Below are 21109 nucleotides of genomic sequence, written 5' to 3' on the forward strand. Positions count from 1 at the left end.
CCCATTCTTTTTCATCTAGCCTGCCTTTTCCTTGGATGAGGCCCACAAATAAGTCTTCTCACATATACCCTGAAAGGGACAATTGATCCATCTAAGTTCCCCTGGGGACTGGCCATAGTTAAAATGCTTCAGCATTTAGTTAACTGCTCCTACAGAATCAGACCTTCCAAAACTCAGATGGCAATGGGCATCAACTGTCAGAAAGTCTCATTTTATGGACAGCTTATACACACTCTCCTGGTAACCATGTATATAAATTTGGTACTCAAAGTTCATCTTGTCTTGAATAAGAACAGCTGAATTTCAAGCTAGGTCCATCCTATGCTGTCTTTAGACTGTTTTCTCTGATAGTAACAAGAAGATAGAGTTGTCAAGAGCCTAATTGAGTGGCCACCTTAGTGCCAACCTCCTCCTTGCACCTTGCTGCCCTTAACATTCCAGTTGTGCTTACTTACAAATTGTGGCATTAAATATGAACTTACTTAAGACTATTTTCTGTACCATTAATATTTTCATCCTGTGTTCCAAAAATGTATATTCAGTGATACTTTATATTCATTGGAATATTACTCCTTTCTGGCATCAGGGTAGGAGATCATGGCCCTATTACTACCAACTGGGATTTTATAAATTGTTCTATGTTGTATATACTCTCTGTCTCTAATTGTTCTTCCATTCATTCTTTTTTTCTTTAACCTTTTTATTATGGAAAATTTCAAATACATAAGAAAAAAATAATAGTATGGTGAAGCACCACATACCCACTCTCAGCTACAAGTCACCCACTCACAGCCGCTGCTTCTCCTACAGTCTTCTCTCATCTCTGTTTTTTTATTTTTATTTTTATTTTTTTGAGACACGGTCTCATTCTGTTGCCCAGGAGTGTGGTGGCACGATCTCAGGTCATTGCAACCTCCATCTCCCAGGCTTAAGCGATCCTCCCACCTCAGCCTCCTGAGTAGCTGGGACTACAGGCATGCCAACACACCCGGCTAATTTTTGTATTATTTGTAGAGACTGGGTTTTGCCATGTTGCCCAGGCTGGTCTCGAACTCTTGGGTTCAAGCCATCTGCCTGCCTCGGCCTCCTAAAGTGCTGGGATTACAGGCGTGAGCCACTGTGCCCGGCCCCTCATCTGTTAATAACTACTTTATCATCCCTGTTTCCCTGGCCATAACCGTAGCCTGGGAGATGGAGGTTGCAGTGACCTGAGATTGTGCCACCACACTCCTGGGCAACAGAGTGAGACCCTGTCTCAAAAAAAACAAAAATAAAAATAAAAAAACAGATGAGAGAAGACTGTAGAAGACCTTACTTTCTGCTATACCCACATTCAATCCCTCAGCAAATCCGGAAGGCTGTGCCTTCAGAATATATCCCAAATCCAACTACTCATCACCCTCACTGCTGCTACCATGGTCCAAGCCTCCACCATTTCCTACCTGTATTATTTTTGTCTTGCCTTCGACCTTGTTCCTTCCCAGAACCCCTTCAGTCTATCCAACACAGCCTCCAGAATGATTTGTTACAGTGTAAGTCAGATCGCACACTTCTCTGCTCAAAAGACACCAGTGGGTGGCTTCCTGTTCACTGAAGGGAAGAGCCAAAACCTTTCCGGTGACCTCCCAGGCCCTGTACAATTTGTCCTCTCCCTTCCCCATGTTACTTTTCTGACCTCTTTCCTACCCTCTCCCATTTTCTCCTGCTCCTTCAGTCACCCTGGCCTCCTTGCTGCTCCTGAAACACACCAGGCCTGTGATAGCTTAGGGCACTTGCTGTACCTGCTACCCAAAATGGTTTCTCCAAACAACCACAGAACTCACTTCCTGACTCCCTTTACCTCTTTACTTAAATATTACCTTAGTGAGACCTTTCCTGGCTGCCGTATTTAAAATTGTTTTAATAACTCCCCACCTCTGATGTGTACACTCCTTGTCCTTCCCATTTTCTCTTTCTTCATAGTATTTATCACCATTTAACACTGTATTTTACTTACCTTGTTTATTTCTGTCTTCCCCCACTGGAGCATAAGCTCTCCAAAGGCAGGGATACTTTTTTAGTTCTCTGTTCACTGCTGAATCTCTAGGGCTTGGAACAGTGCCTGGCACACAGTAAGCCCATAAGTGAACTGAATGAATGCTTCATACTTCTGTTGCCTATCTATTAGGGCTGTACCTTTAGCAGAACAGTTTTGCCTGTCTGCTTCCATTCCACGCTGAGTGAAAGTATAATGGAAGGGTTCTAACTTGAGGTGTTTGGACTTGCAGGGAGTCTAAAATGGACTGTTATAAACCTCTTGAAATTGTATAAAAACTTGTGTATGTGTGTTTTTCTTGAGAAAGGCTCTATGCTTGTCAGCTGACTCTGACATATGTGACTTAAAAGGTTGAAATTTGCTGGTAACATAAAAAGAGCACTGGACTTAGAACTAAAGAATTTGAATTTGATTCCCGACTGCATACTTTATATAAGTCACTTCCTTGAACTTTGTCTATAAAATGGAAATGGTTATACCTCCTTCATTCCCTACTTTAGAAAATGATTATAGGATTGAAAGGAGATAGCATGTATGAAAACCTTACTGAACAAAGTTTAAGGAATATATCTCACAGGTGCAGAGCATTTTCAAAGCATTTCATATGCATCCTGCTAATAGGCCCCCTGTTGACAAAATGCATTTCAAATTGCTTTTTCTACTCAGGCACAGACGTCTTGCTCTGTTGAAGCAAGTCAGTATCCGAGAAAACTGCTGTTCCCTTTGTTGTGATGAGGTAGCAGATACACAATTGAAGCCATGTGGACACAGGTAAGAGGATTTGTTTGGTTGTTCCCTCTTTTGTACATTAGGCAAAGTTTCATGCTGTTCTTGAATTGCTAGTTCCATAGCTGGGCGAGGGCAGGTTTTTTTGAGATGGAGTCTCGCTCTATCGTCCATGCTGGAGTACAGTGGCACGATCTCAGCTCACTGCAACCTCTGCCTCCTGGGCTCATGCAATTCTCCTGCCTCAGCCTCCCAAGTAGCTTGGATTACAGGCGCATGCCACCAGGCCCAGTTAATTTTTGTATTTTTAGTAGAGCCGGGGTTTCACCATGTTGGCCAGGCTGGTCTTGAACTCCTGACCTAAAGTGATCCACCTGCCTCGGCCTCCCAAAAGTGCTGGGGTTACAGGCATGAGTCACCACACCCGGCCTACAATATAGAAATATTTAATATAATTACTCAAATAGGCCAGAGGCAGGAGGGGCAGTTGTCACTTTCTTCAAGAATGCTGAGAAAGCATTTGTTAAAATTCGATATCCATTCCTAATGGATGAAATATTACAAAACAGAAATGAATGGAGGGACGAAAACAATATAAAAGAGGAGTGGATGGATACTTCCGTAACAATATAAAAAACACATCTATTTCAGCCAAAGGCTAGCATCTTTTTATTTTTTTATTTTTATTTTTTATGTATTTTTATTTTTATTTTTATTTTTTGAAATGGAGTCTTGCTCTGTTGCCCAGGCTTGAGTGCTGTGGCGCAGTCTCTGCTCACTGCAACCTTCACCTCCCAGGCTCAAGCAATTTCTCCTGCCTCAGCCTCCCAAGTAGCTGGGATTACAGGTGCCCGCCACCACACCCAGCTAATATTTGTATGTTCAGTAGAGACAGGGTTTCACCAGCTAGCATCTTTTTAATGGTGACACGTGGGAAGCATTTCAAGAGATGTTGGGAACAAGATAAGGATGCCTACTGTCACCACTATGACTTACAAAATACACAAAACTCAGTCGTTTCTCTAGCTATATGTATAAATAGCAGCCAATTAGAACATATAATTGGAGATCCCTTTTACAATGGTTAAAAAAAAAAGGCTAAGAATACAAAGCAAGAAATATGTAGAGCGTATATGAAGAAAACTTAAACTACCAAAGAGTATAATAGAAGACTTAAATAAATGAGTCCTTTCTTGGATAGGAGGACCTCTCAGTATTGTAATGGTGACAGTTTTCTCTAAACTCTAAGTTTAATTTGGTCAACGTAAAAAGAGCAACATGATTTTTTTCTGGAACTTGACATGCTGATTTGAAAGTGTAAAGCAAGAAAATTCTGAAAGTTATGGAGATGACAGCCATACCACGTCTTAAAATACATTAAAATAAATGTTAGTAGTTTGGTCCCATTATTATTATGACAGGAATGGCAGAATAATGGAATACAATAAAAGCCCAGAAATAGAACTAAAAATGAAAATTTACCATATGACAAAGGCATTGTGTCAAAACTGTGGTAAAAGATGGACTGTTTGGTAAATGATTCTGGGATAAATGGCTTTCTGGGGAGAAATAATATATCCCTACCTATATGTACACATCTGTATGTATATGTTGTGCACGTATAGAGTGTCTGAAAGAATGCATATGAACTTTTTACTTGTTCCTCAGACTAAGACAATTGAGGATCAGAAATGTAAAATGTACTTTTTATTTACATATTCATTTTTTTAAACCATGTATAATTATTAACCCTTTCAATGAACAAACTTGTTAACATTTTAGATTTAGTTGGCAGGCAGTTGGAGTTTGACCTTTTGAAGCATTAAATTGACTGGCTTTTCTGTGTTTCTCCCCAGTGACCTGTGCATGGATTGTGCCTTGCAGCTGGAGACCTGCCCATTGTGTCGTAAAGAAATAGTATCTAGAATCAGACAGATTTCTCATATTTCATGACACATGTGAAGAGGCATCGTGGACTTTTTTCTACTCAATTCCAGCCAATGTTGAAAAGAAAAAGAAAAAAAACTCTCTAATCAGTTGTACACATACTGAAACTTATAGCCATGGCCAGATTTTATGCTAAAAATGGTAGTTTGTCAAAGACAAAATTCTCTTAGAATCTAATCCAACTTGCCAGCCCTGAAAAAATCCCTTTAAGGCCACGGAAAGCTGAATGCTAGCAGCCAGGCCTGTGGTACTTCCATGAAAAACTATAGGAGACAATGCCCTCCCAAGTACTGAAATCACACTGGAATCCTCCATGTTGGGTTCATTTGATTGTTTAACACAGGACGTGTTGTGTCATTCTGAAGTTTTTATTTGGGGCAGAAGTCTTTATGGAGATGTAAATGACAGCATTTCTGGGTTATGCATAACTTCTCACTGGTTGGAGAGACACCGGTGCGTTAAGCATGGATATTGCATTGCAAGACTTGAATCTATAAACATTAGAATCACACAGTCAGTACTACAAGCAAAACAGAGAACCTGAAAGAAGGTGCACAGACTGTAAGAAAAAACCCAAGTTTGTGATATTTCAGTGATTCCAAAGAACATTCTAGGTTTTTTGTTGTTTTTTTGTTTTTTTGGGTGTTTTTTTTTTTTACTGCAGAAAATTGGTGGTATTTTCATATTCATAGTGTTCCTATCCAATTTCAGTACCCACATTTTATGAGGAAAAAATGTTTTACCAATGCAGGAGGAATTCTTAAATTAGCTGTAATGTTAGGTTGGAGAAAATTTGGTATTTAGGGTATTTTTAAGGTACCATCAAATCAGATTTCTGTTTTTTTGTTAAAAAAAATTTTTTAATCAGTATTGTTTTTACAAGTAATATACTTTGAAACTCTTGAACTAATAGTCTCACAAACTCTAGAGGACAGTCTGAGAACACGTATTTCTATTGTTCTAAATAAATACATGTTTTCGAATAGTAAGTTCAATCATGAATTATTGACTATGTCTTCATCAAAAGTGTTAATCCCTCTCAGGGTCTCTGGTGAAGACCTTCAAGAGTTTGGTTTTTTCTCCCAGGAAATTGGAAGGTAGAATTGTAAATTCATAGAACTTCTTTTATAATGGTGTACCTCTGCAGCTGCCTTTCAATTTATGCCAAGTCCTTACAGAGTTTATACTTGAATAGTAAATATGTCTTCTGAGTTTTACAGTGTCTTAAACTCAATGCACATTTTTTTTCTTCTTTTTCCACCCCTTCTTGTTTATAGTTCATTATACCTGTCCTATTACAGAGCTGATTTCCTTCCTGGCTGTACATGTTGGGGTGCTGGATTTTTTCCCATGTCTTTAGTCTTCCATAAATCCAAACAAATATATATATATATATATAAATATATATGTAGATACATGTTCTCTTCTTTAGCTTGTGGTGAATACAGTAATTTGCATTGAAGAATAAAACATCTGTTGCCTTTTTTGACTAAGATTTCACAACTTTCATTGGTATATACTGCTAAGGTTCCAAGACATTATACTCTCAGACTTTAAGGGCTACTTTTGGGAGTAGGAGAGAATCAAGTATTAGAATTAAGAATAAGGCTAATCACTTACTTATCCAGCAGATTGTTATTGAGCACCTAATATGTGCTGGGCACTGTGCCTATGTGGCATACAAAATACCTGTTTGTAGAGCTTATGTCTAATAAGCTTGTCTAATTATTGTCTATTATGTCTAATAATAACTTGGAAGTGGTCCAGCTGAGACTAAAGGTAGTCTGTACATTTAGTGGAGAGAGGGAAAAATAGATGGAATTAATAGATAATTTGCCAGGCAAAGGAATGCAGGAGCCTAACAGCTTTCTAAAAATCTACCCTTGAAGTTTGTTCCTAAGGTAGGGAGAAGACAATGTATTTGTGTTTATTGTAACAAATTTTTAGTGGAAAAGAATAGGGTCCTAGAGAGAATGAGGGGGAACTAATTTAGATGGTGGTGGGAGTGTCAGAAGAAACCTCACTGAGGAAGTAACATTAGTGAAACTTAAAGGAGGAAGTAGGACATAGCCTGGCAGAGACTGAGGACTAGCTTCTAGGACTGGGTAGCTAGGCGAACACAACATTACAGGCAAAGGCACTAACTGAGGAAGAACGGGTCTCAGTGGGTTTGGGGATCAGATGGAAGGCCCTTGTAACTAAAAAAATAGGAAGCAAGTAGGTAGAGTAGATAATGCTACAGTGTTGAGTAGGTAATGCTACAGGCCAGGGAACTGCTCATGAAGGCTATGTGAAGGGTTTTCTATTTTATACTAAGTGCAGTAGAAAGCAAAGGTGTTTAAGCATCTTCGCCTTGATAATTCTAACAGATGACTCTGGCTTCTATTTGGGAGAATGAAATGGAGGAGTGGGGTGAGCTGGGGGTAAAGGATAAGCAAAAAATGTAAATAGACCAGTAAAGAAACGTGTGGTCCAGCTGAAACTAAAGGTAGTCTGTACATTTAGTGGAGAGAGGGAAAAATAGATGGAATAAATAGATAATTTGCCAGGCAAAGGAATGCAGGGGTCTAACAGCTTTCTAAAAATCTACCCTTGAACTTTGTTCCTAAGGTGGTTTACTTTTCCTATTCTTCTAGATCATAAAAGGGCTTCAATATGAAATCGATCAAATCATCCAGGATGGAAGCTAAGTTGTAAACTTGGAGCCACCTCCAAGGGAAAGACAGGAATTCCATATCAAAGAAAAAACTAGGGGTTAGCAAGCTATGTGGAAGAGTAAAATCGTACATCCATATTCTGAACTGAATGTAAGCATTTAAGAGAAAAGCTAGACTTTTACTACTGATAAATGGTTACCAGGGAGAAAAACAAAAAATGATGGTATTTTGTCAGGTGATTCATTGGGGAAATCCAGCATTTCAGCCAAAAAAAATTGTAATGAATTAGCCCCTTTTAAAAATGACATAGAGCAGAAATCATGGTGCCATTTGCAGAGTGCCAGGAAACAATGATTCACAAAACTGACAAAATTTCACTAGCAGAAAATGACTTTTACACAAGTTTCAACCATCTTGAATGTGTATCCACGAAAAACCAACTAAGATCAGGTCTTTCCAAGATTGCCCATCATTTACCTTTTGCTATTCACTCAGAAGAATTCCTAGTGCCAACCCCCAATAAAAGGATTTAAAAAATGAGTATTAATGGAAAAACATTTAGTATATTCAAGTCAACTTTTAATTTTGCTACAAGTGGAAAAAGACCATTCTGTATTCAGGAGAAAACACGTTCTGATTTCCAAGAATATGGTTTAACAACCCAGGGATTAGGGGCTATACAGCACGATGGTTGAAATAGGCCTTTTGGGTGGGACTGGACCCAGGTCCCACTAATGCTTGGTTTTCCAGACTGTAAAATGGAGATACTCATACCAGTTTTTTGTTTTTACGGGGTTTCAGATATTTCAAAAGGAGACAATGTATTTATAAATGTTTAGCACACTATCTGATACATCCCTGAGTGGGTACATTTTATCTTTATCCCCATTTGTTCCTAGAGTCAATAAGGGTGGTGAAATGGATTAAAAGATGGCCACAAATTATTTGACATCCCTCCCGTCAAGAAATGAGGTTTATGTCCGCTCTCCTTAAATTTGGGTGGCTCTGTGTCTGCTTTATCAGTGGAACACAGTGGAAGGGATACTGTGCCAGTTTCCAGTACCAGGCCTTTAAGTGACTGCCAGCTTCCATTTCTGTGTCTCTTGAAACACTTGCTCTTAGACCCAGCACCATGGTGTGAGAAAACCCAAGAATCCCCTGAATCCTATACATGGGGAGGAACTTGGACCCCCAGCCCCCGGCCCCAGTTCTCTGGCCAATGTCCACAACTGAGAGCCAAGAGCCAACACTAATTTGCCAGCCACATGAGTAAACTCCTTGGAGGGAGCTCCTCTAGTCCATTCCAGCTGCCCCAGCCGACACCAACTGGAATAGAGACTAGTGGCCCTGCCAAGCCCTGCCCAAATTACAGATTAGTGAGCAAAATGGTTATTTTAAGCCACTAAATTTTCAGGTTGGTTTGTAACAGCAATAGATAACCAGAACAGATTAAATCAAGGTGTGTTCCTCCTCCACTCCATCAATGACTTAGGAAGGGTAGGCAAATTCATTTTGTCCAGAAATGTGTGGTATATAGAGAAAGGTCATAAAGAAATTATCTGAGTTTGCTGTGAGCTGTGTGACCAGGGCTTGACTAAACTCAGTCCAGTAATTCAGCAAACCTTTTAAAATGCCTATCTTCCACTTGGTGCTAAACAGAGTAACTCATAATTGATGTCACCTGACCGGGCGTGGTGGCTCACGCCTGTAATCCCAACACTTTGGGAGGCCGAGGTGGGCAGACCACCTGAGGTCAGGAGTTCAAGACCACGCTGGCCAACATGGTGAAGCCCCGTCTCTACTAAAAATACAAAAATTAGCCGGGCGTGGTGGTGCACGCCTGTAAGTCCAGCTACTCGGGAGGCTGAGGCAGAGGTTGCAGTGAGCCAAGTCTGCGCCACTGCATTCCAGCCTGGGCGACAGAGCAAGACTCCGTCTCAGAAAATGAAATAAATAGGCCGACCACAGTGGCTCACGCCTGTAATCCCAGGACTTTGGGAGGCCGAGGTGGGCGGATGACCTGAGGTCGGGAGTTCAAGACCAGCCTGACCAACATGGAGAAACCCCGTCTCTACTAAAAATACAAAAAAAAATTAGACTGGCATGGTGGCGCATGCCTGTAATCCCAGTTACACGGGAGGCTGAGGCAGGATAATCCCTTGAACCCGGGAGGCAGAGGTTGTGTTGAGCCGAGATTGTGCCATTGCACTCCAGCCTGGGCAACAAGAATGAAACTCCGTCTCAAAAAATAAATTAGTAATAATTGATGTCACCTTGGTCACAGCTGTCACACCCAATTGTGTCTTTGTAACCATCTTTGTTACAGATCCCACGGATATCTATTTTACGTCCATTCAAAGATGCCTGCTAGGCCGAGCGTGGTGGCTCACGCCTGTAATCCTAGCCCTTTGGGAGGACAAAGTGGGTGCATCACCTGAGGTCAGGAGTTCGAGACCAGCCTGGCCAACATGGTGAAACCCTGTCTCTGCTAAAAATACAAAAATAGCCGGGCGCGGTGGCGGATACTTGTAATCCCAGGTACTTAGGCTGAGGCACGAGAATCGCTTGAACCTGAGAGGCGGAGGTTGTAGCCAGCCAAGATCATGCCACTGCACTCCACCCTGGGCGACAGAACAAGACTCCGTCTCAAAAAAATAAAAATAAAAAATGTCTGCCAACCTATTCTGACCGGCCACCTGACCCTCAGTTCATACCTTAAATCCCTCTAGTTCCTCTAGTCATATACCGCACTTTGGCCAAAAGGTATCATGCAATTAAAGAGACACAATGCTTAGCTGTCCAATCAAGAGAAATCAGCTCAAACGAATCCTTTGTTTCAAAGTTTGGCAGTTTTGCAGAGGCCTTTTCCTGAAAAGTATATGATTCCTGATTGCGTGGCTCAAAACAGTTCTTCGACTCTCATCTTGTATAATTAGTCAAGAAACCAGTTACTGCCGAGTAAGCTTTATAATGAGAAGATTATAATGCAAATTACAAGGCATCTACTTCTTGCGATGGCGCTTTCCTTCCACGAGGGGTAGGAATTGTCTTGAAATCAGACGTCAGCATCACCTGGTTCAGGGATAAAGGACTGGCTCTCCAGCGACTTGGCAACTTACAAGCGCTCTTCAAAAGCGCCTTAGACTACTTAATTTTCCACACTCTGGGAGGGGCGATTTATTCTCGAGTTGCGAGCGAGGAAATTCAGGTTCGTGGCTTCGTTTCCTTTATCCGTAAAATGGGGGCGACTTAAGACTGAGTCGCCAAGCAACGCGGCCTAGGCGAGGCCCAGCATCCCTCCGCATTCCTTTCCGGGACTTCCTCTCCCTGTCTTGCCCCGCCCCGGCATCGGTGACGCGCGCCTGTGATTGGCTGCCGGCCCGCCGTGAGGCAGCGGAAGGGGTTGCAGTGGCCATGGTGACAGGAGGTGGGGCGGCAGTCACCTAGGCCTGGACCTGCGGCGTCGGCTGCGCGCGCAGAGTGCCCGGCGGGGCGTAGAGGCCGGGCGGACGAGTGGAAGCTGCGGGTATCCAAGGCGGGGCCTGGCGCGCAGGCGCTGACCCGACCTGGCAGTGAGGTGGCCGCGGCCTTGGCTGAGAGGCCTTAACCCCGCTGGCCGCCGCGCCCTGCATGCGAGTTGGGCCGCGGGCGCGGCAGGAGCCTACTCGGGGCGGCGGCGATGGACGCCTTAGAAGAAGAGAGCTTTGCGCTGTCTTTGTGAGTAGCTCCGCCAGGGGGCAGGTGACTTGGGGACGGGGACAGCGGGCGTTTGCCCGGGCCTGACCCTATAAAACAGGTGTCCTTAGGGGCGGGGCAGGGTGGGGGCCGCCAAGGCGCCGTCCCAGCCCCAGGCCTTCGTTTTGTAGAGTACTAAGGCCGCAGGTTTCAGGCCCCGAAGGACAGGAGTGCGAGGCGGGTGTCACCGTTGATCAGCACCTCCATCACAATCCCCAGCCGCCAACCTCAGCTGTCAGCAAAGCCTGGCGGGGTTGAGCTGCCGAGGCCCTGCCCCGCGCCGGAGGCCCCTCCACGCCTCCCTGGCCCCCGCCTCCCGGACTCCTGACCAAATGACCCCTCTGGCAGGTGTTTCACCCGTGCCGGGTTCATGCTCACAAGCAGACAGGTATGGGGTGATAGCGAAAAGCCTGGAGAACCAGTTTTTATTAAAGTGGAGTCATGACATTGAACGTTCATGTCACAAACGTGCCGAGTGTGTTTTCTTCTGTTTGGACTTACTAGATTAGACAGTCATTCTTACATTGTTGAAGATGGGTGATGGGAAGTTCGTTTTGCTACTCTTTTTTTCTCTTGTGCATGTTTGAAAACGTCCATACTAAAAACATTTTTTTAATGCATTATTTGAAATAGCACCTAATCCAGGCATGTTTTTCAGCTCCTCCGCCTCTGATGCAGAATTTGATGCTGTGGTTGGATATTTAGAGGACATTATCATGGGTAAGCTTTTAAGATACTGTTTTTAAGGACTTGCTTGCTTCTTCTTTAAGGACATTGAAATCAATTTGGAGAGTTAATTTTAAAAAGAGAAAACATCAAGCTGCCTGCAATTTTTAATGTAGCACAATGTAATACTTAAGTAAAGGCTTACTGCAGTTTGTCTTAGAAACAAACGGCCCAGTACTCCTGAAAACATCTAATAAGCATAGATTCAGAGGCCTGGAAGGGACTGACTCAGGTAATGGGGCCCCAGTAGTGTGGAGTTCTTCACAAAACTATAGGAAATAATGATCTACTCTATTTCTTATGTAGGGTAAGAGCAATTTCATTTTTAGATAGTTTTGAGTTTTAACATTTTCATGCCACAAAACACGTAAAACCAGGCCAGGTGTGGTGGCTCACGCCTGTAATCCCAGGACTTTGGGAGGCCGAGGCAGACGGATCACGAGGTCAGGAGATCAAGACCATTCTGGCTAACACGGTGAAACCCCGTCTCTACCAAAAATACAAAAAAATTAGCCAGGCGGGGTGGCGGGCCCCTGTAGTCCCAGCTGCTCAGGAGGCTGAGGCAGGAGAACGTGAACCTGGGAGGTGGAGCTTGCAGTAAGCCGAGATCGCGCCACTGCATTCCAGCGTGGGCGACAGAGCGAGACTCCGTCTCAAAAAAAGAAAAAAAGATACATAAAACCATAACCACAAGCACACATGGCCATAAAGAAAACAAAGTGTTAAGCTTCAGCTGGTTCTGTATTTTCCTAGGTTTTGAGTTCCTACTTGTGGATGTATTTGGGCATCCATGAAACCTGCTAAGTAACAGACAAGCAGTAACAGTCCCCAGAGGTTTAAGACAAGTATGTAGGAGGGGAAAACTTACATTTGAGAAATTCTGTTGACTTTTAAGTTTTATGAGAATTAGGAAAAGAACACTGTTATTTGGTGGTGTTGGCTGTATGGCTTAATCCATTTAGTATGAAAATTACTGACCAGGCCGGGCATGGTGGCTCACGCCTGTAATCCCAGCACTTGGGGAGGCCAAGGCAGGCGGATCACAAGGTCAGGAGATTGAGACCACGGTGAAACCCCGTCTCTACTAAAAATACCAAAAATTAGCCGGGCCCGGTGGCGGGTGCCTGTAGTCCCAGCTGCTGGGGAGGCTGAGGCAGGAGAAGGCGTGAACGCGGGCGGTGGAGCTTGCAGTGAGCAGAGATAGCGCCACTGCACTCCAGCCTGGGCGACAGAGCGAGACTCCGTCTCAAAAAAAAAAAAAAAAAAAGAAAATTACTGACCAATGTTTTATACCTTCAGGTATAAAGGTTCATGCCCTTAACTCCTGAATATAGATGTTTCATCATTAAGTTCGTTTCCCATGTGGATTTGGGGATTTCTGGGGAATACTAAAGAATCCATTCAGTTATCTTGCCTATTATACCCTATATGCTATGGGAAAATGAGCCTTCTGTGAGCCTACAGTATTTATCCCAAGGTCTAGGTCCTTTCTGAAACTTTCCTTTTATTTTTAGAAATAATCTATTCAGTTGTTAAGATTCCTTATTCCGGGCTGGGTACAGTGGCTCACACCTGTAATCCCAACACTTTGGGAGGCCAAAGCAGGTGGATTGCTTGAGTCTAGGAGTTCGAGACCAGCCTAGGCACCATAGGGAGACCCTGTCTCAATTAAAAAAAAAAAAAAAAAGATTCCCTCTTCCCTATCATTTTTTAAGTGTTCACTATGAACTAATCTATTTATATGAATTCTCATCTAAATTCCACTTCCAATCCTATATGATAACTACTATAAACCATTCTTATTTTCCAGATAAATGAGAAGTTTATATGGGGTTTAGAGAAATTAAGTAACTTACCCAAGGTCACACAATTAGTAAGTAGCTGAGATGCGATTCGAACCCAGACAGGCTAGCCTCTTTCAGACTCCATACTTCTAATCACTACAATGTTTCCACAATTGCTCCTAAAGTTATATCAAAATAAGAGAGAACCAATCCATTCCTTTTCAGAAAAGTAATGTGAGGGAGTTCCCAAGCCACCCTGTGTGGATGTGGTTAAAATGGACTGAAGGATGGTGATGATCACTGCACAACAATGTGAACATACTTAAAGCCACTGAGCTGTATGCTTCAACATTAAAATGATTTAAAAAAAAAAAAATTGTATATCTCACCACAATTTAAAAAGAAAACAGGGCTGGGCGCGGTGGCTCACACCTGTAATCCCAGCACTTTGGGAGGCCGAGGCAGGCAGCTCACCTGAGGTCAGGAGTTCGAGACCAGCCTGGCCAACATGATGAAACCCTGTGTCTACTAAAAATACAAAATTAGCCCAGCGAGGTGGCACACGCCTGTAATCCCAGCTACTCAGGAGGCTAAGGCAGTAGAATCTCTTGACCCCTGGAGGTGGAGGTTGCAGCGAACCAAGATTGCACAATTGCACTCCAGCCTGGGCAACAAGAGTGAAACTCCAGCTCAAAGAAAAAAAAAAAAGAAAGAAAAAGAAAACAGGATTGGTCTATTTCAACATCAGGGTCCCATTTAATACCCTCTTAAAACATCAGCTTTCCTTCCAGAGACTGACCATTGAGAAAGTAGTACTGCTGACATAGATCCTGCCTACTTATAAATCATAATGGTTGGTAATCTCCATTAAAAAGAATAAATTTTCCCCATTGTGGTTCAGATGATGAGTTCCAGTTATTACAGAGAAATTTCATGGACAAGTACTACCTGGAGTTTGAAGACACAGAAGAGAATAAACTCACCTACACACCTATTTTTAATGAATACGTAAGTAGATTTCTATGTCTCCTACCAGGAGGTCAGAGTTTTAAAAATTTAAATTTAGAATCAAAAGACATTGAAATTTGCTGCTTTTTAAAATATGCCACCAGTACACTGCCAGGAATCCTCGTTAGAATCTGGTTTAAGTTCATTTTCCTTTGCACAGCCTTTGGGGCTATTTTCCAAAAGGCTTTCAGGCAAATATTTGATTAGCTCATCAGCTTCGTATTTAAAAGAAGTTTGAGGCCAGGCGTGGTGGCTCAAGCCTGTAATCCCAGCACTTTGGGAGGCCGAGACGGGCAGATCACGAGGTCAGGAGATCAAGACCATCCTGGCTAACACGGTGAAACCCCATCTCTACTAAAAAATACAAAAAACTAGCCGGGCGAGGTGGCAGGTGCCTGTAGTCCCAGCTACTCGGGAGGCTGAGGCAGAAGAATGGTGTAAACCCAGGAGGCGGAGCTTGCAGTGAGCCGAGATCCGGCCACTGCACTCCAGCCTGGGCAACAGAGCGAGACTCCGTCTCAAAAAAAAAAAGTTTGACCTGGGCTTGGTAGCACACCTGTAGTGCCAGCTATTTGGGAGGCTGAGGTGGAAGAATCACTTGCGCTCAGGAGTTTGAGACCAGCCTGGGCAACAAAGTAAGACCTCTTTATCTAAAAAAATAATATAATAAATATAATAAAAGAAGTTTGGCTTATCATAGTCCTGCTTTCAATCACAGTACATGAGTTTTTCATACCTTGCATTTGCATGCTTTTGACAAACCTTTCTGCTTTCACATACTCTTTCTTTCTTCTATATAATCCAGTCATATATGCATGACTATTAAGTAAAAGTGAAAACTGAGACCAAGATCACTAACTATTTGGTGGAAAAACCAAGACTGGAACCCAGGAACCTCAGTTCGTCACCCTTGGGTCTCTACACTTTACCCTGAGGCTTCTTGCAGCCCTCTGGGATTCTGTCATCTAAGAATCCATTTCAGCCTCCAAGACTTTATTTTCTTAACACAGAAGCATGACATAAACAAACCTGCCCAGAGGGAACCTGTGACTGCCTCCATGTCCATATGTTCTGTTTACACAGATGCCCTCTACCCAGGAGGCAAAGCCTCCATTTATTGCATCCTGCACTGGGTTGTGGGTGTGGGCACTGTGCTACTCAGTGTCTCCACCTGTGTCAGAGCATTCACCCTGCTACAGCATCATTATCAGCTAATGCTTCTCTTCCACACCAGGCTGAGTCCTTCTCCAGGACAGGGGCTGTGTTTTGGTCCTCTTTGGTATCCTTGGCACTCAGTGTAGATTGTGGCACACAGACCTCAGGAAATGTTTAGGAAGGGCTGGAGGGCAGGCTTTCTGAAAAGAAGTCTTGTTTTCCCAAAGTGTGGTCTCACCAAAATCCTCTCCACTGTTGCAGATTTCTTTGGTAGAAAAATATATTGAAGAACAGCTGCTGCAGCGGATTCCTGGGTTCAACATGGCAGCTTTCACCACAACATTACAGTGAGTTGACCTTGACTGATTTTTGTGTTTTGTTTTCTCACTTTCTTCCTTCCCTAGGCTGACCAAAAGACCCTCTTGTTTTGTTTGTTTTCCTGTGCATGCCCTTGGTGATTAGGTCCTGTGTAGGAAGCCCTCAAACCTTTTAATGAAATCTTGAAAAGACCAGGCAGTGGCTCACACTTGTATTCTCAGTGCTTTGGGAGGCCAAGGGAGGAGGTTCACTTGAGCCCAGGAGTTCAAGACCAGCCTGGGCAACATAGTGAGGCCCCAACTCTACAAAAAATAAATTAGTTAGGTGTGGTGTTGCATACCTGTCGGCCTAGCTACTCAGGAGGCTGAGACTGGAGGATCCCTTGAGCCCAGGAGTTCAAGGCTACAGTGAGCTATAATTGCACCCCTGTACTCCTGCCTGGGTGACAGAGCAAGAACTAGTCTCTTAAAAAAAAAAAAAAAAAAAAAAAATGCAGGGGGTGGGGCTGGGGTGAGGGAAAGAAAAACAAAAGCAATCTTGAGGACTGTCTCATCATTCATTCACAAAACAGCCGTCTGTTCCATTTGCAGGCACCATAAGGATGAAGTGGCTGGTGACATATTCGACATGCTGCTCACTTTCACAGATTTTCTGGCTTTTAAAGAAATGTTTTTGGACTACAGAGCAGTAAGTTACTACTGCCTATTTATTTAGCCACTTTGAGCCACTTAGAAAGTTCCAGGTAGAAATACCGAACACAAACCTCCCACGCTTCCCCCATCATTCTCCCTTCAAACTGGCCAGTATCAGTCCAGCAGCTGATGAGGCATCAGAAGAGTGAGCTGCTATTCTACTGTGGCTGGGACCTTCTCATGTTTTCATGAAAGAAGCCCCAGGTACCATCTTAGAGTTCCTAATCAGAAGGACAAAACCCAAAAAGCAGGTCTCAGGTCTCATTCTGCTTTGCCTTTCCTTTTTTTCTTTGAGACAGAGTTTTGCTCTTGTCACCCAGGCTGGAGTGCAGTGGCACGATCTTGTCTCACTGGAAATTCTGCCTCCCCAGTTCAAGCGATTCTCCTGCCTCAGCCTCCTGAGTAGCTGGTACTACAGGCACCTGCCACCATGCCCAGCTAATTTTTGTATTTTTAGTAGAGATAGGGTTTCACCAGGTTGGCCAGGCTGGTCTCAAACTCCTGAAGCATGGTCCACCTCGGCCTCCCAAAGTGTTGGGATTACAGGTGTGAGCCACCGCACCTGGCCCTGCCTTGCTTTTCTTACAATGCAAGCTCTTTATAAGAAAAATAGGAGACTGAGTATGGTAACTCACACCTATAATCCCAGCACTTTGGGAAGCCGAGGCAGGCAGATGGCTTGAGCTCAGGAGTTTGAGACCAGCCAAGGCAATATGGCAAAACCCTATCTCTATGAAAAATACAAAAATTAGCTTGGTGTGCTGGTGTGCACCTGTAGTCTCAGTCAGCTACCTGGGGGGCTGGGTGGGAGGACCGCTTGAGCCCAGAAGGTTGAGACTGCCGTGAGCTGTGATTGCCCCACTGCAATCCAGCCTGGGTGACAGAGTCGGACCCTGTGTCAAAAAAAAAAGAGAAAGAAATGGTGTTGGGTATGGTGGTGCATGCCTGTAGTCCCAGCTACTTGGAAGGCTGAGGCAGGAGAATCACTTGAGCCTAGGAGTTTGGGGCTGTGTTGCACAGCACTGATGCCTGTGAATAGCCACTGCACTTCAGCCTGGGCAACATAGCAAGACCCCCATCTAAAAAAAAAAAAAAAGAAAGAAAAATGTTTTCCAGTGAAGGGAGGTACATTTTAAGAGTGCACTTTAAGAATGACCAGGGCCAGGCTGGACACAGTGGCTCATACTTACAGTTCCAGCACTTTGGGAGGCCAAGGCAGGAGAATCACTCAAGCCCAGGAGTTCAAGACCAGCCTAAGTGACATACCAAGACCCTATCTCTACAAAAATAAAAATAAAAAAGTTAGCCAGCTGTAGTGGTGCACACCTGTAGTCCTAGCTACTCAGGAGGCTGAGGCAGGAGGACCATTTGAGCCCAGGAATTCCAGGCAGCAGTTAGCTATGATCAAGCCACTATACTCCAGCCTGGGTGACAGAGCAAGACCCTACCTCTTTAAAAATAATAATAATAAAAAATTAAGACTAGGGCAGGTCAGTATTGAGCAGAAATGCAGAATAACCAATAACCTGTGTTCCCTTCCTATGTACTGTGGAGGTCCACGTTCCCACCTTCAGCTCTGCCTTCGCCATGTCAGAGGCAAGATTCCAAGCCAGGGCTCTTTCTGGCCCTTCCTTTTGGTTGTTTTCTCATATAGGAAAAAGAAGGCCGAGGACTGGACTTAAGCAGTGGCTTAGTGGTGACTTCGTTGTGCAAATCATCTTCTGTGTCAGCTTCCCAGAACAATCTGCGGCACTAGGTCCTACCTCCAGCCAATGAATGGGATCATTCTGGATGTCACCAGCCCCATAGGCCCAGCTCATGATGGCAGAACACATCTTGGAAAGACTGACTCTGTTATGTAACTCATTTATGTTAAGTATTGATAGGTCAAAACCAAAAAGACCTAACCCTCCTGGACCTATTGCTCCTGAAACACCTTCTTGTATTCATTAACCATAGTACTCCTCCCCTCCTCAAGTAGACACCTCTCTCAGGAGCTTCTGGGTCAGACGCCTCTGGAGCGAGCCCATGTCAAGCACTCCCCCTGGGGGCTCCTTCCCCAGCATACCTGCTGGTGTGTAAGTGTGGACTAACCCACCGCCACCACCCTCTGTTCCAGCAGCCTCTGCATGAATCTTTGTGCACTTGCACCTCTTTTTCACATGGGCCACAGTTTCAGTACTGCAGCCGCAGTGGGGTTCCTGATGTTTATCTAGGGTGTTACTCAAGCCCAGCTTGAGATTTCGGAATCTCCTGTGATCACATCTTGTCTTGGCTGTAGGAATCAAAAGAAAGAGATATCCTCTACATAAAAGCTCCATGTGAAAAGCTACTCCTAGTCTTAACATTTGCAGTCCTTGTGTCACTGTCTTCTGGTCCTGATGTAGTCCCACTGTTTCTAGATGTCTCTTTTTAGCATTATTTTTGGAAAAAAAAAATATTTTTATAGATGAATACTCAGGCTAACCTAGTGGATATGATCTTGGAACTTCCATGATTATCCACTTAAAGATCAAAGTATTATATGCTGTGTGCTTTTTAGGTGTTAGTACTGTGAAAGCAAAAACGCTTTCTACATTGGCATTCGTTCCTATTTTACTGGGCACCTATGAATGTATGCTGTGTGCTAGAAATAGGCTAAAACATTCTTATAGCATGTTAGTATGTTTGCATGTTTGCTGAAAATCCTTTCTGTGTAAACAAGTTTGTAAGGTTCTCTGGGTTAGGTAGGGACTCTGCAGTTTCTTCCTGTCAAAATATCTCTTACTAAGATGATGTTCCACTGTCCAGCCCAGCATGAGTAGCAGGTAGGGCACAGCTTTACTGGCTGTTTGTATGCTTTGGTTCAGTGCAATGTGTGGTAGATTACTTACCAGAAAACATATATGTCATCTCTAGAATGAAGAAAAAGCATAGTAGTTCAATTCCCAGTGTATCCCTTTGATTTTTTTAATAGTAAAAAGAATCTGTACTGACTTTTCACTTGGCCATTCTGGTTTTAAAGGACAAGCTATAAGCTTTACATAAGCTCTGTTTTTCTGTACTGATGTGTCACTTATTAAATACTTTTGTACCATGAGTAAAATTTGAGGTGTTTTGCAAGAACCACCATTCTCAATGAGTCATACTCTTTCTTTAACGTAGCTACTGCCATCAGGTTATTATTGCTTTGGTCTTTTTTTTTTGGCGGTGGGGGGGGGGGCGGCTAGTCAAGTGAAGCAGTGGGAGTAGAGAAGGAACAAAGAAACCTGCCTGCCACTGGTTGTGATCTATTAGTTATAAACACCACTGCACTCGCACCAGCCCCCTTTGGCCCCTTAAAATCACTCTCAGAGCCAGCTTTTCAAAATACCACCTCTCCTGGGCTTGCTTTTTCCCTTGCTTTGTCTATAAATGGGACTGTCCACCTCAGCCCAGGCATGTTGGGGGCACTTGCTAAGACCTGTGGACCAGCCTGCCTGCTTGAGAAAAAGCCAGTGGACAAGTCCAGAGATTAAATGATGAAAAAACGACGATAAAGGCAAATTGGTTTTTCACCCTGTCTTTTTTTTTTTTGTCTTTTTTGGGGGGGGGATGGAGTTTTGTTTTTGTTGCCCAGGCTGGAGTGCAATGGTGCAATCTCTGCTCACTGCAACCCTCGCCTCCTGAGTTCCAGTGATTCTGCTGCCTCAGCCTCCCAAGCAGCCGGGATTATAGGTGTCCACCACCATGCCCAGCTAATTTTTGTATTTTTAGTAGAGACAGGGTTTCACCATGTTGGTCAGGCTGGTCTTGAACTCCTGACCTCAGGTAATCCACCCGCCTCCCGAAGTGCTGGGATCACAGGTGTGAGCCACCATGCCTGGCTGGTTTTTCACCCTTTCTACTCAGTAAAAAGGAGGCAAGTCTGTTGTCACTTAATATTATAAGTAGACATTCTGATTTATTTTAAAATAAACTAGCAGCCTGTCTCTCCATCCACAGACACTTAGACTGTGATGTCAGGTGCCACCTTTGATGGGGCTCCCACCTGGCCTGGGGTGAGGAAGCCCCAGTCCTCTTGCTTAGGACTCCTCCCCAATGAGGAGCAATAGTCACGTGAACTGCTGAGCCTTAGCACTGACTGAGCGCCTTTAATGTTCCCCCGAAACAGGCTTTTTGATTCATGTCGGAAACATAAGAGGGGTGAGCTCTCCAACTTGCCTGCGATGTTGTTTTGCATTTAAGTGCATTGTCCTTCCTTAAAACCAAACTCTTATAACTTACTCCTGGAAGGACTAATTTATTATTCAAACTCGGAGAGACTTGAGAGTAAAAAGTGATGCTATTAATATTTATACCAGGGCC

The 21109-nt window shown here is 43.6% G+C and overlaps 2 protein-coding genes and 1 long non-coding RNA gene across 13 annotated transcripts in view; 2 read left to right on the top strand and 1 right to left on the bottom strand.

Annotated features, from left to right (window-relative positions):
* The window catches only part of RSPRY1 (ring finger and SPRY domain containing 1), a 49619-nt gene extending 43922 nt beyond the window's left edge, over window positions 1-5697 (top strand). For all 7 annotated transcript variants that reach the window (XM_077986234.1, XM_077986233.1, XM_015126227.3 and 4 more), the window contains 2 exons: window positions 2702-2806; window positions 4618-5697. In XM_077986234.1, the coding sequence (XP_077842360.1) occupies window positions 2702-2806; window positions 4618-4714 (202 nt within the window). In that variant the 3' untranslated portion in view covers window positions 4715-5697. The remainder of the gene's footprint in view (window positions 1-2701; window positions 2807-4617) is intronic.
* Window positions 5698-7922: 2225 nt separating this feature from the next.
* Window positions 7923-12558, bottom strand: LOC144338052 (uncharacterized). The gene is made up of 2 exons (XR_013411813.1): window positions 9986-12558; window positions 7923-9580 (listed from the first exon to the last, which is right to left on the bottom strand). It is a non-coding gene; the product is annotated as an uncharacterized LOC144338052 (long non-coding RNA).
* On the top strand, window positions 10839-19894 carry ARL2BP (ADP ribosylation factor like GTPase 2 binding protein). Of its 5 annotated transcripts, none has more exons than XR_013410865.1 (6): window positions 10839-11082; window positions 11759-11820; window positions 14512-14618; window positions 16035-16120; window positions 16682-17083; window positions 18219-19894. XR_013410865.1 is itself a non-coding variant. In XM_077983679.1 (6 exons), the coding sequence occupies exons 1-6, from the start codon at window positions 11045-11047 to the stop codon at window positions 18097-18099; spliced, it is 426 nt and encodes a 141-aa protein (XP_077839805.1). In that variant the 5' UTR covers window positions 10839-11044; the 3' UTR covers window positions 18100-19894.
* The last annotated feature ends 1215 nt before the right edge of the window (window positions 19895-21109 follow it).

The sequence above is a fragment of the Macaca mulatta genome, chromosome 20, assembly GCF_049350105.2.
Source record: "Macaca mulatta isolate MMU2019108-1 chromosome 20, T2T-MMU8v2.0, whole genome shotgun sequence".
NCBI lineage: Eukaryota > Metazoa > Chordata > Mammalia > Primates > Cercopithecidae > Macaca > Macaca mulatta.